This window comes from Hirundo rustica, chromosome 9 (genome assembly GCF_015227805.2).
Source record: "Hirundo rustica isolate bHirRus1 chromosome 9, bHirRus1.pri.v3, whole genome shotgun sequence".
In the NCBI taxonomy this organism is placed as follows: domain Eukaryota; kingdom Metazoa; phylum Chordata; class Aves; order Passeriformes; family Hirundinidae; genus Hirundo; species Hirundo rustica.
This window is the reverse complement of record NC_053458.1, coordinates 27,765,798-27,783,790: the sequence shown is the minus strand read 5'-3', so window position 1 is coordinate 27,783,790 and position 17,993 is coordinate 27,765,798. Positions and strand designations below refer to the sequence as shown.

Here is a 17,993-nt window from a genome sequence, read left to right as displayed (position 1 = left end):
AGTGAAGTTTTATATAGATTCTGTTGTTTTTCGGTTGATTACAATTGCTGATAATTAGGCTGCTTAAGGCCAAGACCTTACCTCTTAAATGTTAAGACATGAATTGTGCTGTATTTAGTGGCTTTACAGTTTTCTGTCACTCTTGCTGTGAGATTGAGGCAGGTCACTGGGAATGTTGTGTTTCTTGCATTTGAGGATGGCATCAGCAGAGTATGATGCTTGCTGTGTAAAAAGGAGAATTTGAACTGTTGATTGTTTCAGGGGTGAGAGGAGGGGCAGTATCTAATTGAGAAGGCTTGTTGTTTAAGAGGCAGGGATTGAAATAATTTGATTGTCTGTTGGGACTGAAAATCACCAGAGAAAATACTATCTTGCAGGATTTCTGTTTTGAGACTGGCCTTCGGTCACTGGACTAAGCTTTGCTAGTTTTCTGAAAGACTATTTTCAGTCTTCTAGAGCAGGGATGTTAAACTTTTGAATTAACACCTTGTCATTAACTCTGTTGTAGACTTGTTACCACAGATATTCCACAGATAGAGAAAGAGCAATTAATGGTGGATTTGACTAAAGAAAGCCCAATTGTTCAGCTAGTGCAAGAGTATGAAGAAGATACAAGCCAGTCCACAGTAACTTTGCTGTCCAGCGACGAGCAGGAGGAGGAAGCAGCAGCATGGTATGAGCTGGAGACAGAGAGGTACTGCTGTGACATGGCAGCAGCGTGCTGTATTTCCACCTTCTCGGAATACCTGCTCAAGTGGTGCTCAGTTGCAGCAGCTGTGCATCGGCAGCACAGCAAGACTGGAGGTGAGGAGAGGGCACCTTACCCTGTGGATGTGCAGCAGCCACAGCCAGCTTTGACTGAACCTGCCCAGGCTGCAGCAGAGGAGCCTCTGCCCGAGCAATCGGACAGCAAAGCTGAGAAGCCCCCTGGGTCTGTTGCTGCAGTCGACTTCAGTGCAGTCCATGAGGAGATCAGAAATGAGACCACAGAGTCCATCGAGCTGGAGCCAAGCCATCCTCAAACCGTCTCTCAGTCCCTCCTCCTAGAAGTTACTTCTGAAGTGAAGCCATCCCCCACGACAGATGCGGTGCTGGAGCCTCCAAAAGAGGACTCAGGCCAGGTAGCACCGAGGGAGACTCCCCAGTTGGATGTCCCAGAGCTCAGCACTGAAATGGAAAAGGCTGAGAGCTCAGTTGTAGAAGAAAGCCCCGAGACCAGTGTGGCCACTGAGGTAAAGGAGATGAGCACGAGAGAGGCCGTTGCTACTCCAGTGATTGCAAAGCCTACAGAGACTGTTCTGCAGCCTGAAAGCACGGTGGACATAGCAGCCAGCGAGGCCGTGGAAGGAAAGGAGAGCGCTCCAGAAGCGCAGAAACCTGCTGTGCCTCCCGTCGAGGCTCCCGTGCCTGCCGAGACAAAGGAGGACGAGCAGGCAGCGGAAGAGGCTTTGATGGCGATTCCGGTGTCGGGGGTCCCCCAGAGAACAGCCACAGATTTCTATGCCGAGCTGCAGAACTCCACAGAGCTGGGCTATGCCAATGGGAACCTCGTCCACGGATCCAATCAGAAGGAATCTGTCTTCATGCGCCTCAACAACCGCATCAAGGCCCTGGAAGTCAACATGAGCCTCAGCAGCCGCTACTTGGAAGAGCTCAGTCAGAGGTGAGGCTGAGGAGGGTTGGTGAGAGTCCAGCCTGGGAAGTACAGGGGAAGCTGGGCAGAGGGTAAATCACAGCTTAAAGCTTTACGGAGAACTGAGGAAAGTACCCGAGCCTGGGTGACTGTTGGAGTTACTCTGTGTGAGACAGGGCTTCCCTCTTTGTATTTCTGATAAAATCCTGTTTATTTTGAGGAATGTTGCTGTGGATTTTTGAAAAGGATAAAGTGTTGTCAGGATGTAGGCACTCACCCTGTCCATAATTCTTTCTACAAAAGGGCACATCCTTCTGTTACTGTTGAACTGAATGTCACAGGCCTACAATGCCTTTTTTATTTAACTGTTTCCACTTAAAGTGTACCCAGTTATCTGTAGTAACTCTGGTTGAAAAAGTGACTGTGGAGAGGGAACCAAGAGTCTCCTGTGGAGGATGTCTCAGTGTACAAGTGTGTATCCGTGGTGTTCCTCAGCTGCAGGGGAGTGGGGAGATGTACCTGTTTCAGAATTGGTTCTAAGGAAGGGGCTCACATTTACTGTGCAGAGTGAATTCAGTAAATTGGCACTAAGCTTGAAGGTGTTGGAATAGGATTGACCATAACCATAGGGGGAAAAAAAGCAAACAACAAAACAAAAGGCATATCTGTTTTATTTGTGAAACTTCAAAGCAGGTACCACTTGATGTTGAAATAAAGCTCTTTGGGCAAAGAGAGGGTTTTTGCTGGCATAGTCATGTTTTCTGAAGAGAAGTCCAAGCTGAGGAGTTCTGTGCACTAATACTTGAGCCTTAAACACTTTTTGTTTTAGGTACCGAAAACAAATGGAAGAAATGCAGAAGGCTTTCAATAAAACAATAATAAAACTTCAGAACACCTCAAGAATAGCAGAAGAGCAGGTATGATTTGTTTGGACTGTTGAGCTGTTTTCCTTGTTAGAAAGGCTTACTTTTAATTAAGAGTTGCACAGAGGTGCAGAAATCCTCTTTCCGCTGAGCTGCTCCATTCCATGAGTCCCTATTTTTCTCCATAATAAGATTTTTATACATGTTCTCAGTTGTTTCAGAATAAGGTCATTTTCAGCTCTGTTTTCTGATTTTGTACTTGAAGATAAGATCAGTTGCCAGCTGGTAATGGCTAAAACTCTTCAATGTCTTTTTCAATGAAAAAGTTAATCCAGGTCAGTTCCAAGCCTTGTTTCTTGGTTATAACTGCACTCAGAATAAGCTTTTAAACTTGGTTCATTTTTCATACCTGATTGAAAGTGTCAATAGACAATTTCCCTGCTGCTGAAGAGACTGAGCCTATGGAAAGGCAGAGGACTACAGTAATGGCTTAGGCCAAATCAGCATTTAAAAATGTAGTGCACATAAAGAAACTGTACTTCATTCTTTAAAATGTGGATTTTCCCTGCTCTGCCATCTTGGCTTTCCTGAGCAGCTGTGAAATAGAGCAGTAACTGCTGTGTTACACATTCACTAAAGCAGCTGTGCATGTGGCATAGCAGACTTCAAACTGTCTGAAATTTCTGAAATGCTGTCCCAGGATTCTTCATCCCTGAACAGTGAAGGAAATGGCAAGTTCACGTGTTGCCTTTTCTGGGTGGTGGTGGTTTTTTTGGTTCGTTTTGTTTTTTTTTCTTCTTTGGAAGAGTATCAGTGCTGGTCAGTCTGAGGTTACCCTCCCTGGTGGTCTGCTCACCTTCCTTCATTTCTCATAGGATTGAGTCCTGTTAGGGCTCTTCCAGGGAGCACTTGTTAGCTGGGAAGGACTCCTGTCCCTGACTGGCTGCCTGTGCATCAGCCTTAGCCTGGAGCTGTGCCTGGGCAGCTGTGTGTGTGTTCTGTGGCCTCCTGGCAGTGACTGTGTGGAGCTGCCTGCTCACTCTGCCCGTGGTGAGGACAGCAAGTGTCTCTCTAATGAAATGCACTTTGGCTTAATGTTAGGAAATGATAGTTGACAAATAGGGATGTGAACGCTGTGTTGAAAACAGTGCTGGGTAGGCCGTGTGGCTGCTGGGTGCATTGCTGTGTCAGACACAACACTAATTCTGTAGCCGTGAGTGCGTGTGGCACTGGGAACCTGGCCACTGACAGCCTGCCCGTGACTGTTCACCACAGGATCAGCGTCAGACAGAGGCAATCCAGCTGTTGCAAGCACAGCTCACCAACATGACCCAGCTGGCTTCCAATCTGTCAGCAACCGTGGCGGAACTGAAGCGTGAGGTAATCACAATTCAGAGGAAATGGATGTGTAAACACATCTCTGTCTGAAGAGACCTGAGTCTTCAAATGAAGTTTTAAATTGTCTGTAGTGTTGCTGTCAGCCTACTTTATCCTAAACTTCTAGCTGCAGATTTGAGTAACGTGAGCTGTCTTGTGCCCAGAAAAATTGGTCATAGCTACTGCAGCCCCACTAGCCCCCATGACTGTAGACTGAACCAAAGCACCCTTCTCCTTCCCCCTCTGGCTGTTGTCATCTTTAGAGATGAGGGAAATCTTGGCAACAATATTAGGAACGTTTTCTCTCAAATGTTTATGTTCTGCCTGCCTGGCATTTCAAGCAGTACCATAAACATGATCTTTTCTATTTTGTGCATATTGCCAAATATGTTAGCTCCCTTGAGCTAACACTTGGTGGGATTCCTCCTTTGATGCTGGCTAAGCTCCTGTTTACGAGTGCTGTGGTCAGTGAAACCACACGAATCAAGTGATTATAATGGTGCTTTGTGAAGTACTGCAGTGTCAGCCAGTGCTGCAGTAAAAAGCACAGTTTAGATTTGCCATAGTAGTACATCCATGTCAGCTGTGAACCAGAGAAGTTACTTTGTGAGCATGGCTTCTAATGGGAAGTGTACTGCTTTCAGGGAGGTTTGGATGCTCTTTGCAGGGGGGTGGCAGCTTCTGTAGTTATGCTGATGTTGGAGGCAGGGGAATCTTGTCCTGTTAGCAGCTAGTGGGATTCAGCCTTCACTCCTCGAATGCTGCACAGCCAATAGACTGCATCAAACCTCTGAAAAATTTCTCAAATTTGAACAGGTTTTTCGTGAAATTAAAGAAAAGTTTGTTCAGAGCATAGCAGTTGTCTTTTAGAGCTTAGAACATAAGAATGGCAGTATCATGGAATTGTTCTGTCTTCAACAGTTGTCTCAAATCCCTGCAGGTTTCTGATCGCCAGACATACCTGGTGATTTCTCTGGTTCTCTGCCTCATTCTGGGCTTGGTGCTTTTTGTGCAGCGGTGCAGGAGCCCTTCTCAGTTCTGTGAAGATTACCTCTCAAAAATTCCCAAAAGCAATCACTACCCTAGCCCCAAAAGGTAATGTATTTATATTTGCAACTTAATTGTTCTTGCAGTTTTTATTAATATTTCCTAAGTCTGCTGGTACTGGCACATCTGCTTTAATTCTGAGTTTTCTTTCTGCCCACTCAGAATTGCTAGCAAAGGGCTCTTGGTCATAACACTCTCCTAGGAGCATTTTGGGGCTACTGCACTTGAAAAACATGCCTTGATAACTTGGAGCAAACACAGTACTGTGTCTGTTAGCCAGGCTTTCTTGGGCACCTCAGCAAACAGTTCTGTCTGTCTGCCAAGAGTGACGTTTAATGAGAAATATACATGACAAAGTCCTGAGAAAAAGGTGTTAATAAAGCTTTCTGGAATTTCCTAGGTGTTTTTCTTCCTATGATGATATGAATTTGAAAAGAAGAACATCCCTTCCACTGGTCAGATCCCAGTCTTTTCAGCTAGCTGGTAAAGAAGGTATTTTTCATATCATACATCTGGTCTGTGGTGTTGCTCTTAGTGCTGCACAGTGTGTGTGGTTCATGTATGTGTTCTGTAAGGTGGTTTGTGAACAAGTTACCAGATACTCACAGAACTGTGCTGAATTACGCTAAAAACTTAAATGCAGTTTTTGCTAGATATATTCTGCTCTGTAGATGGTTTTTTGGGGTTAGGAGCAATCACTGCAGGCACTCAGGTCTGCAAAGCTGTGAAGTTTGCAGAAAGTAGGTTTTTTTTTCCTCTTGGAAATGCCAGACGTGGGAAGTCTGAGTGTCCTACTTTTCTGAAGTCCCGATAGCCTATGTTTGAAACTTGGCAGGCGTTTCAGATTCAAATTTAGCAACTTCAGTAAGAAAACCTAGACCATTTATCTTGGCTTGGGTATAAGGAATGATCTGATCCTTGCAGTATTCCTGGTAGATTTGGAACAACTGAATTTTGATTTCTTAGACTGTGAGTGTCATGCAAAAGCAAGTGTTCCAGATCACAGTGACTACTGAGTATGCTGCTGACACAGCTCTTCTGGGTGCAGCAAACTTGCCTCACAGGTTTTTGTTCTGGGAATAAAACTCCATAAAAACTCTTGAGCTGGCAATGTGATGCCATGAGCACTAGCTAAAGCCTAGACTTTTCCCCCCTGCCCCCCAAATGACACTTTTCCCAAATTCTCCCTGCTGGTCTCATGTCAGTGTGAACATCTGCCTCGTTGGTAGGTGCACATCTGTGCTGTCAGGGGCAGGCTGCACATGAAACACTCTTACACTGTGGGCAGTTTGTTTTCCTGGGCTTCAGCAGTCACTGCCTCCTCCTTTCCCCCAGAGGATGTTCTTTGCTCCTCTCCCGTGGCCAGGGGTTTTCAAGTGTGTGACACTGACAGCTGCCATGACAGCACAGGGGAATTTCTCTGTGTGCTGACTTCACTCCCAGTGTTTGTGTTGTGCCCCCCTTAGCTTACAAAGGGAGAGAGGGAGAAACGTGCCTGCTCCGTGGAGTATTTTGTCATGCTGCTGTTTAGTTTGGGCTGTGTTGCTCCAGAGCTGGCAGTGTCAGCACCGTTGAGCGTCTGTTCTCTCTCTTCCAGTGGATCCAGAGGATCTGTACATTGTGGAGCCCCTGAAGTTTTCCCCAGAGAAGAAGGTACCGTCTCAGCCTGTGGGGAGGGAGCTGGTGGGGCCGGGGTTTTTGTGCTGGCAGGTGGTGCACGTCTCAGCTGCTCTCCCTGCTGGTTCCTAGGCTTGGCTTGGATGCTCTGCTTGCCTTCCAGAACCTCACCGTTTCTTTTCTTCACTTGTGGTTTCAGAAAAAACGTTGCAAGTACAAAAGTGAAAAACCAGAGACTATTAAGCCGATGACAGAGCCCCTGCACCCGATAGCCAACGGGGAGATCAAAGGAAGGAAGCCCTTCACGAACCAGAGGGACTTCTCTAACATTGGGGAGGTTTATCACTCTTCCTACAAGGGCCCTCCGTCCGAGGGGAGCTCCGAGACGTCGTCGCAGTCGGACGAGTCCTACTTCTGCGGCATTTCGGCGTGCACGAGTCTGTGCAACGGGCAGAGCCAAAAGACAAAAACTGAGAAGAGGGCTATAAAACGAAGGCGGTCGAAAGTTTCGGACCAAGGGAAGCTCATAAAAACTCTAATACAGACTAAGTCGGGGTCGATGCCAAGTCTGCATGACATAATCAAAGGAAACAAAGATATAACGGTGGGAACGCTCGGTGTCACAACAGTCTCTGGACACATCTAAACCTAGCTGAACTTCTCAAACAGGAGAGTGTTTGTTCGTTTGAGAACAGTCTGTGGTATTCTGTGGGAGGACAGTGGGAGACGAAAGAGCTCAACTCATTGGAAAGTATTCAGAAATTTGGTTTCTGCCTTTTTAAATAGATGGGATTGTGTCAATCTTGGCTATAAGCTGCAGCTTTACAAGGCTGATAATTTCCTATGAGAACAGCTTGGGGGGAGGGAGGGCAGGGTTCATTTTATAAAGGTTTTTTTTCACAGTTCCTGGGGCAGAGATTTTTTGAAACCCAGTTTGTTGGGTGGAATAGGGATAAAAGCCTAATCCTCTTCCTTTAGCTTTGTTCCTATTTCTTGCACCTTCCCATATTTATGTGCCTTTTGTCTATTTATAATGCCACTGGAAGAGGGGAGATACAATTGTTTGTCATTTGATTTATTTTGTAATTTCTCTAGCTTTTTTTGAAGATGCAACACTACAGTGCTGTAAAGGGACACGTGTTGGCCTTCAGCTGGACTCAGTAATGTGGACTGGATACTGTAAAAATACCAAGAGATGGACTTGCCTGACTAGATTCTTGTTTTGCAAACTCTGTTGAGGAGTATCTCTCACCAGGGACGGCGATTGTGTTTACTTGCACCTTCAGTCACAATCGGAGCTTACTCTGATGTGCGAAATCAGTGACGGTGGCTCTTCAGGATTTCCTGTTCGTGCTGGAATCTGAGGCTGAGGAATGCATTTGTCACCTGAATGGCCTGCTGCAGCTCTCTGGAGGTGGATGAGGAATGCTCACTGCTGTTGTGCTGAAGAATGAGGCTGCATTCCCGGAGCCTGCTCTGGGCGTGTGGAGTTTGCCAAGCCTGGGAGTCTCAGCCTTCGGGCTGGTTCACAGCAGGTGTTTCTACAAGATTCGCTTTTGTATTGGCTAACAAATGTGCAGTGTTGGTATGGCTGGTATTTCATACTCAAGTGTTTTTTATTTTGACTGTGACTGTATATTTGGATACTATAGGACGTGTGGTTGCTGAACTGTTGAGTGTGGTTCTGAGTGAGTGGAACAAAAGGTTACTCCTTTTGACAGGTGTTACAGGTTCACGTTGTACAAAATAAGTTAACTTATTGAGCACTTTTAGTGGTACCCTTTTTAACAGATCTAATGCCTTTCCTGGGTGTTGTATGTAATGTGACTTATTTAAAGCCTTTGTTTTTTTGCTGCTTTCTTGTTAGTTTATGAGTACTTTAAAGTGATGTACTTTCAGAGTTGGTCTGCACAATTAGCCAGTCAGAGCACATGAACGTGTTGAACCTGAATTCAGAAGGATGTCAAACCTGGATGAAGAAAATTCATACCACCAGAGTGCAGCATCCAATGTGTTGTGGAGCAAGAGTATGTAACTACAGAGCTGTAGTGCCATTAGAAACTGTGAATTTCCAAATAAATCTGAACACTTTGTCTTTCACTTACTGGCATTTTTTCCTTTGAAAATGACACTTACGGCTTAAGTTCTTTGCGAAGGACTAATCTTAAAATTTCAGTCCAGGACTAGGACTTGGGATCCTTTGGGCTGTAGTAAGGAGTTCATAAACTTGTCAGCCTAGTTGTGTTTTCCTATTTAAATAAAGAAAAGTGTGGGAGGTGGATTCTGAGGGCTGTGGTGCTTTGTCTGAAAGGTCAGGAATTGGGGCCCTGAGAAACTGCTGGAGAGGTCTCCAGCAGGTCAGTTCATACCTTGCCCTGGAGGATCCCTGCATGTGGTGGCTTTTTATGGGAAGAACTGCATGAAATGACCTCTTGCTGCTCAGAGCTAAGGCTTGTGAGGGACACAAAAGGCCCTGAAAGGAAAGTTTAGGGAGTCATTATCTCAAACCAGAGTTTTCTGCTTGAAGTTTGGCCCTTATTGGTCCCTCTCCTTCTGCCTTAATTCTGTCAAGCCCAGCAAGGCTGTGTGCAGCCAGATACCATTTCACAGACTGGCCAGCATCTGCTTGTCAGAGGAGACCTCCCCAGCACCGACCTTTCACTTGAGTGTCTCAGGACCCTGCTTCATCGTAGCACTGTAAGTTAAAAATATAACTGAATGTGCTGTTTGCTGAGGGAGGAGTGTTGGGTGTTTTGGTGGGGCAGAAGTGTGTGTTTCTTTTATTTACTCCTTCTTCTTGATGCATCAGTTGTTAGAAGCATGGGTGCCTTTATTGCCCAGGCAACCACTGGGCTTTTCAGTGAGAATCGCCTGAAGCTGGACGTGACTGAATTCTTAAACTTGACTTGAAACTCTTGACACTGGCAGTGAACTAAAGACTGTGCTGATAAATGAGGCTGCGTGTTGAAATCCCAAGGGTGCGTTCAGATTTCCAACAACTGCAGATGTGAAACCAAATGCATTCGAAACCAATCCCTTAATATCCTGCTCCCTCTGTGCATGTTAAAAACTGGGCCTGACTTAGGTCTAAGGAGTTGATGCATTCTGTGGAAAGATACCAGTGATAAAGCTTGCCCTGTCGTGAAGACATGGGAAATGTGCCATGGGAATAAAGCCTCTGAAGGAACCTACAGGGCCAGTCATGCTTTTGCAGACTTGAGAGGGTGTTCTGGTTAAGAGACTGGAGATTGAACCACAGCTTCCACCTGCTGCTGCCTCTCTGCTCTTAGTTATCTGTAACCACTTTTTTTAAAAAAAAAGTTCTCTTACCATCAGGTTATTATTGCCCAATGTTTTCCTTTCATGTGGGCTCTTGAGTAATTTTTTACTTTCAGTTTTATTAGTGTCACGCAATCTAGTTTTCAAAATTTGGTTCTTTAGAATTGAGTCTCTTAAATTGGTTATAGACTTTATGTAGGGATAATAGTTTCTAATGAAGACAGTTGTTACGTCTCAAATTCCTGTGTGGCAGTCTTATGATACTGCAAGTGAAGGCTGGACAGCTGTTGGTGTAAAACACCCAGGAGCCAATGTGTGTGCTGGAGGGAGGATGGTAGGTCCTGAGCCCAAGGTCAAAAAAATTAAATGCGAAGGTGTCCATGTGAGAGTGGGTAGTGCAAACACATACCTTGTGTAAGTGAACTGCTGTGTTGGCCAAAGTAAGGTGTTTAGGTTATCTACACTAAGTATCAGAGTGGAAACCCAGGCTTTTTAAACATGCAGACTCTACCAGATGTGTGGTGGTGTAAACAGAAGCCCCAGATCTAAGGTGATGTGTGGCTTCTGCTTTTGCCCAGTTACAGTGTGAAGTGGAACAGCTTAGCAGGTTTTGCCTTATTAGCTACAAACATGTTCCACTTCATTTGGAACGGTGCAGTGGAGAGCCCTGACCACAGAGTGCTGTGACACCCCAGGGTGTCTCATCTCCTGGAAACCCTGAGTGTCCAACAGCAGCTGCTGCAGGTCTGCTGGGCTTTGTGACAGCTCAGCAAGAGCCTCTTCCAGAGCTTGTCCAGATAAAAGCTTAGGCTGGGAAGGAGCGCTGAAACACACTCATCTTTCTCACTTAGCCCTTCTCTAATTTAAGCAGAATAGATTTCAAAGAAGCTTCCAAGGAGGATTCTCCTGCCTGCCTGCTGCCTGATAGTGAACAGGGGCTGGGAGCTGCAGCTGGCCCTGGCTGTGCTGATTTCCATTCGGGTCACCAGGAGCTCCCACGCAGCAGGGCAGCTTTTGGGAGGCCATGGGGAGGAACTGAGCTAGAGGACCTAGAGATGAAAAAGAAATGTTTGCCACCTTGGGGCTTGTTTTTCTCCCTTGTTAGATGTGGTTGGAGACCCTGTCCAACTGCAGGGCCCTCTGTGAGCTTGCGGCAAACAATCCCTGTCTGCTATTTCTCTTTCCCCAGAAAAATAGCTGGAAGCAGCTACCGAAGCTTCTGTGAGTTGTGATGACACAGTTACAGTGTATTTGTCTTGAATGGGCTGACACTGGCTGCTCCGAAGAAGAAATAAAGCTGTCAAGTCCCCACCAGGCCCCATGGGCAGCAGAGCCAGCTGGTGTTTGCCAGGGCCGCGCTGGCTTTGTGCCCAGAGGCTGGGGCAGGGCACAGACCCTGCAGGAGGGCTTGGGAATGGGGCTGGGGGGGACAGGATCTCAACACCTGCACGTTCTCTTGGTGTTCCTCACAACCTGGCTGCAGCACCTGGTTGTGTTTTGTGCCGTGACGAAGCTGTACACCGTGAAATGACCCTGCTGCTCTGCTCCTCGCAATAGATCCCATTACCTCAGAACCGCTCCACCTCATTTCCCTGCACTTAACCACAGGCACAAAAGAAACGAAAGCAGCAGAGTAATGTTTTAGTTACTCCTCTTTTTCTCGTCAGCTTTGGCTCCTTGGATTCTCTCTCATCCCAGGACAGAACCCTCTTTTGCTGAATTCAGGGCTGCTGGCTGCTTGTTGGAATCAGGGTGAAGGAGAGGACAGAGCACCTTGCTCCCTGGAAGGGGGATGTGTTAAGCACTGTAATGCCAGGCCAGAGCTGTTAACAGTGGACTTTAAAACCTGTTCTTGAGTGTGAATATCTGAATGTCCTTGCCATGGCTTTACATGTGCAAGAAATGCTCCTAGCAAGGAGAGCAGTTATTGAGGAAATGGAAAGCATCACCTTTATTTGAGAACCCCAAACTGTTAAATAAAGACGTAAAAAAACAACATGAAGATGTCAGTGCTAAGTGCAAAGACTGGGTGACTTTTGGTGCCTTCCACGTGCCTCTGAGCCTTCAGCAGGTGGAGGTTCCTCTCCCTTTGGAGGCGGCTCTCACAGGCATCCGTACCAGTGTTCAGTCAAAAATCCATCTTTTTGTTCAAACTCCTTCACATTTGGTTCACAATTCGTGGCTCCTTGAGAGGCTTTTTATTCTGTGAGAATTCAGAGCTCTCTGCTGCTGGAAATAATCCCTCTCTTCACAGGTTTTCCACACACTGTCCATCCCTCCCTGCCAATCTGCTCTTGAACAGACAGATTTGAACCTACTTTCAGTCCAACAGTTCCTGCAACTTCTTCCAAAGCCTCTCTGGAGTTGAACAAAGACTCGTGAGTTCCAGGAGTGTCTGTAGCTGTCCAGAGCTGTGTGTGAGCTCTCACAGGAGCCTGTGGGCGTTCCCTGCTGGAAGCTCGCGTCAAGCTGAGGAGCCTCTCAGCTTCAGACTTGTTTTCTTTCTAGCACATTGTTTTCTACCCAAAGAGCTTGATCTGCAGTCTTTGTTTCTCACCTTGTTTTCTTCTCATTCAATTCTCTGTCCTCATCATGTTGAATCCTGTGGTTTTGAATGCAAATGATTCTCACCTTTCTCAGTTGCTCTTGGGTGTAACTCCTGTGACCCTGTTGGCTTTCAAGAGTTGCTTTTTAACATTTCCACTAGTCATTAGTGTAATAGGAAATATTTGTTAATTACTTCCAGAGAGACTCTGTCCAAAACACGGTGAGAGCTTCTCCTACACAGAGGTTCACACTTCAGTTTTTGGTTTGAGTTTCAGGGCTCATTTTCTGTCAGGTATTAGATCTGGACCATTGTTCAAGTCCTGCTCTCTTTGGGCTGTTTCAGGCAGGTGTTTCTTCTGTCCCTAAATCCTGATGATACAAACTCTTCGCTGCTGGCTGATTCTCTGCCATCAACTTTAGCATAATTGTGTGTCTTGTTAATAAGAGCTCCCACCCCTCCTCTGTGGGTGAATTGGGGATGGAGAGTGTTCTGAGCAAACCCTCTTTTGCAGTCTATGTAATGTTTTCTGTTGGTTTGGTTAAGGGGCACAGTTCTCTGATGGGGGCTATGGAAGGTGTTTCCATTGGAAAATATTCCTTCCTGTTCAAACAATATTAATAGGGCTGCTGGAGACAGGGTGTACAGACTGATTCAAGAGGGGGAGAGGGTGGTGGAGGCAAATCTGACACCCCTCTTGTCCTCCTTATGCCCTGATTTCCTGCCCAGCTGTCCTTACCCCACATGTTAGGAGGGCTCAGCCTTGTCTAAATTCTGGCTCTAGGCCTTCTAGCAAAACTCATGTGACTGGAGTGCCTACCTACAGCAAATTGTCCTGCCATTATTTCAGTCATCCTGTTAATATCCTGTGCCATTTGAGCAGCAGGAAGCCAGCAGAACACAGAGCCTGCAGGCACCAGAACCTGCTTTTTCTTGGACCAGAGGATCTCCAGAGGTCCCTTCCATCCTCGGCCATCCTGTGGCTCTGTGATCCTGATATGCTGTGCAGGCACAGCCCTGCCTGTCCTCCAGTCAGTGTCTGTCATCTCAGTGGTGTCTGAAGGGGCTGACAGGAAAATGGAGAGTGAAGCAGGACCAGCACAGCAGAGGGAGAGGGCCCTGAAAGCCTGTTGTGCACTAAGCATCTTTTGATGGTAAAATAGCCCCAGTTTTTGGTTGGCCACCACATGGGGTATTGGCAGGCTCTTGATCTGGGCATCCGAAAAAGAAGGTGCAGCTGAAATGGCTTCAGCTGGTTTCCTTGTCTCTCCCTCTCCCTCACCCTTTAAACGAGCATCTTTGTGAAAGTGGGAAGCAGTGGGTGTGGAGTAAGAACACTTGTGACATTTAAGGGAAACTGCTACTCTCTCCTCAATCCCACCTCAATAAGCTGTTGGCATTAAACACAGAGTCAGGAAAATGTGGGATTGGATCCTTTCCAGGCAAAGGCATCGTGTGACCCTCTCTTGTAATGGGAGAGGATGGGGACCTGTCCTTGGGTGGCTGTTCTGGGACAGACAGAGGGGGACTGAGCCAGGGGAGGTGTGACCAAGCTGAACTTGTTAGAGTTGGATTTTTGTTGCTTGTGTGTCTTTTAAACCCAGAAGTGTGAGGAGGAGCCAGGTGGGGTTGTTGAAGGCTGTGCTGTGGATCGCTGCTGTGGCAAAGGGCTGGTGAATATCTTCAAAAAGCTGTGGGGTGTCTGGTGGTGCAGGCAAGGCTTTGTCAGCACCTCTGATTTATTGGTGTGGTTGCAGGCAAAGCTGAGCCCTTGCTTCAGAGAAACAAGTGTGCGAAGGTTGTTCAAATGTGCCCTTCTCAGATCCCATCTCTTGATGTTCAAGATCAAAGCCTGTGTATTGTGATTGCTTCCTTCAGCCACAGGAGACAAATCTCTGGTTTGCTCTTGTATTAAGCATTTCCTTTTTTTTAACACTACCCCATACAAACACGCACTTCAACACGAGTCTGTAAAGTGCAAAAAAACCCCAACATTTATAATCGCCTGTGAACACCTATAAATCTGCGGGGAAATCTCACTGTCCCCACTTAGAAATCTGCAGTAAATGAGGAATGGAAATGGAGAAATGGAATTGTCCCCGCCTCTCCTCATTAGGATATTGCATGGTCTGGATTCTGTGTTTTCCCTTGGAAGGCAGGAGGGTAGCCCTCTGAGCCCCCTGCACTCACTGCTCTTCCTCTTCTCACCGAGCTTTTACCGCAGCAGGGCAGCGTCCGTGTCCCGTGCCTCGGGATCCGTGCCCCGCGGGGCTGCCAAGGAAGGGTGGGACGTCCGGCGGTACGGAACGGAGCGATCCCCCCGCATCCCGCTTGGGATCGGTTCTGCACCCTCCAGCTGGGGCGGACTCCTCGGCTCCGTCTCTCCCTTGCGGTGCAGGGTGCCGGAGAGTTTGTCGTTCCCTTTGTTCCACAGCCTCGCTGGCGGTCGGGCGGCGGGGAGGCGGCGGCAGCCTGTGCTCTTTTGGGGAGCTGCGGCGGGCGGTGGATGGCGGAGCCCCGGAGCGGGGCTGTGGGAGGAGCGCCCGCGTCCCGAGCCCCAGCCGGGCCGGAAGGGGCTTTGCTGCTGATGCTCTGGGGCTCTGGGGGTGGCAGCATCCCCGCAGGGTGGAAGGGGCTTTGCTGCTGATGCTCTGGGGCTCTGGGGGTGGCAGCATCCCCGCAGGGTGGAAGGGGCTGTGCCGCTGATGCTCTGGGGCTCTGGGAGCGGCAGCATCCCGGCCGGGTGTGCCGCCGCAGGGATGCAGCCTTACCAGGGCAGAGCTGCCCGCGGGGCTGCGCCGAGCCCGGCAGGTTTCGGATGCCACAAGGACGATCCCAGCAGGCACGTCCGGCCCGTCCCGCTGCCGCCCGTGCAACAGAACCTGAACTACTACCCGCAGATCTTTTGGGTGGACGGCTGCGCCGATGCAGGGGCTCCCTGCCCCACCGCGCCCCCCGGGGCTCCTTTCCCACCGCCCGTACCCGACCGGAGGAGAAAGCCGCGGAACGACAGCGAAAGGAGGAGCGTCGGCTTCCTCGTGATGTTCCTGCTGATCCTGGTGGCCTTCACGGGAGTCGGGCTGAGCATATTTAAGATTTTTCACCTGGAGAAGGAAGTGGATGAACTCAGAGAGGTGAGGTCTGCCTGGCTGGGCACAGGTCCCTGGGGAAACGGGGAAAGGAACACTTGGAATCGTGCCAGAGATGCTCCCCAAGGGGCAGGACGGTGGCATTTCAGCTCTGCTGTGACAGAGGAAGGGGGGGCGCTTGATGCCGTGAGGGGCTGCTCGGTTGGTGACGGATTTATCTGGAAATCTCTGTGCTCCTGGGTGCTGCCCTGTGTATTTCTCAGCACTTTGCAGCTCCCCACGGGCACCCAGATTTCGTCACTGCCAAAGGCAGCGCTCGGCTGCTGATGCTCTCAGTCTGAGCCCGTGTCCCTCTTCTCTCTTGACAGTCTGCCAGCGCTGAGCACATCCCTCCAGCCTCTCAGAAACTCACGGGTGAGTCTGTGCCTGGAGGAGGAACCCAGTGAAATTGAAACTTTCCACAAGAACCTGCCAATTTGTCTAGATTTCACTTGGGGGGGGGGGGGGGAAGAAAAAAGAAAACAAAAGTTTTAATTTGGGCAGAACAATTTAAAAATTGCATTTTGAACTTTCAAACTGTTGCTTTTCTTTTGCATTCCATGTTAATAAGCGAGGACATCCTTTTCAAAAATGCACAAGTCAGAAATAAATTTTCATTCCTCTTGACAGTTTTTTCTAGATCTGAAAAATTGTGTTCCTCCCCCCGCCTTAAGATTTTTAGTTATTAGAAAAATTATTTTCAAACTTGCTCTGATACTGAATTAAAAAAAAAAAAAAAAAAAAATGAAATTGCAAAATTCTAGGGAAAGGGCAGTCCTGGCTCTCATCCACTCCTCTACCAATAGATTTTCCCCTTTAGGGGAAGGGGAGCTGTCATTTGAACTGGATGCTCAGTGTTCTGATCACAGGCTTCTTTAGCAGAAGCTGATCATCAATAATAAACCTGAATTTCTTGAGGGGGCTGGATAAATAAATAGAAACAGGGAAATAGTGTAAAGGAGAAGTGGGAGCAGAGAGGAAAATTTGACTCGAGAAAAGAAAAGGCTGCTTCTAAAATTAGGGAACATGAAGTAGACGTTGAAGAAAAAGGAAGGGATGGAGTGGGATGGGATCCGAATAGCGAGTCACTGGAACTGGCCCATGTCTCCAAAGGGAACTCAGCCCTCCAGGGAAGGCAGAGTTCTCCCAGCTGTGCTCTCCCTTCCCGAGCACAGCTCCGCTTCCTGCCTGGCCAGTGGGACGGTTTGCAGGGTCTCAGGTGTCACCTTTGTGGCTGCCTCCCCCTGCTCTCTGGGCCGACTTCTCCATGGAGCAGGTGGCCAACGTCTTCCCTATCCCTGTGCAGGGCAGAAGGAGCAGCCGGTGCGAAAGGAGGCGAGGAGGGCGGCACATTTAACAGGTACGGGCTGAGGGAGCAGGGGTGGGCAGCTGTGGCAGCATCAGAGGGTGGCATGGCTGGAGTTTTGAGGAGCCCACCTCACGCGGGCTTTCCTCTTCTCCTCAGGTGACACGTCTGCTCTGGCAGCGGAAATTCGCTCCGCAGATAAAACCCTCCCCCTCATCTGTGCCTCTCAGTGAGGCCTGGTTTTGGCTTGGTTTTTGGGCATGCAGGGCAGGAGCTGTCACTGGGGGCTGGTGTTGGTGGGGAGTGAGGCCGGGGAGGACTTTCCAGACGAGGCTTGGAGAACGGCTGGGCTGCCCTGCGATGTGGGGTGCGACCCGAGGAGAAAACGCACAACTGAATGTACTTACAAGCCCTTTTTTTGTCTCGTTTCGGCTCCCAGGCAACCCAGCCCAGCAAGACCTCCCTCTGGAGTGGGAGCCCATCTCTGGCCATGCCTACACCAGTGGCATCCAGTACCACAACCGGGGGCTGCTCATCAGCGAGCCCGGGCTGTACTTCGTGTACTCCAAGGTCCTGTTCCGCGGCAGTGCCTGTGACAGCCAGCTCCTGTCCCACGTGGTGTACAAGAGGAACCCGGCCTCCCCGGGCAGCCTCGTGCTCATGGAGGACAAAGCCTTCAACTTCTGCACGGGGCAGAGGATGTGGGCCCGCAACAGCTACCTGGGGGCTGTCTTCAAGCTCAGGAAGATGGACAGTTTGCACGTCAACGTCTCCAAAATCGCCCTGGTTAATTTTGAGGAATCCAAGACTTTCTTCGGCTTGTTTAAGCTTTGAAAGGGAGCGTGGCTGGCAGCCCCTTCGCACACACCCAGATGCGTGAGGGCTGAGCGCTGCCTGGGCGCTGTGGCACCACAAAACCCACCCAGAAAACATCTTTGGGCTTCAGCATGAGGGGATTCGAACAACAGCTACAGGCTTGAAAGCAGACACCTGGAAAGCACCAGGGCTGTGCTGCATCAGCCTGAGCAGAATTGCACATATCCTCCTTACAAAACGCCCCCACAAACCCAAAATGTGGCGTGCTGAAGACCCTGCTGGAACTCACTACTTGCTGCCTGAGAAGATGGTGGGACCTGCTGCTCCCCGTGGTGTCACAGCCCTGGTGGGGACAGCTGGGTGATGTTAAGGAGGTGTCTGG

The 17,993-nt window shown here is 48.6% G+C and overlaps 2 protein-coding genes across 5 annotated transcripts in view; both read left to right on the top strand.

Moving 5' to 3' along the window:
- The window catches only part of SUCO (SUN domain containing ossification factor), a 37,972-nt gene extending 29,335 nt beyond the window's left edge, over positions 1-8,637 (top strand). For 3 of the 4 annotated variants that reach the window (XM_040073078.1, XM_040073077.1, XM_040073075.1), the window contains 7 exons: positions 509-1,663; positions 2,463-2,550; positions 3,772-3,876; positions 4,814-4,968; positions 5,321-5,412; positions 6,518-6,573; positions 6,737-8,637. In XM_040073078.1, coding sequence (XP_039929012.1) covers positions 509-1,663; positions 2,463-2,550; positions 3,772-3,876; positions 4,814-4,968; positions 5,321-5,412; positions 6,518-6,573; positions 6,737-7,183 — 2,098 coding nt within the window. In that variant the 3' untranslated portion in view covers positions 7,184-8,637. The remainder of the gene's footprint in view (positions 1-508; positions 1,664-2,462; positions 2,551-3,771; positions 3,877-4,813; positions 4,969-5,320; positions 5,413-6,517; positions 6,574-6,736) is intronic. The other variant, XM_040073076.1, reaches the window with a different exon arrangement.
- Positions 8,638-15,120: 6,483 nt separating this feature from the next.
- On the top strand, positions 15,121-17,790 carry FASLG (Fas ligand). The gene is made up of 4 exons (XM_040073276.2): positions 15,121-15,495; positions 15,819-15,864; positions 16,796-16,849; positions 17,235-17,790. Exons 1-4 carry the CDS (start codon positions 15,121-15,123, stop codon positions 17,627-17,629), a joined length of 870 nt encoding a protein of 289 aa, XP_039929210.1. The 3' UTR covers positions 17,630-17,790.
- Positions 17,791-17,993: the final 203 nt, after the last annotated feature.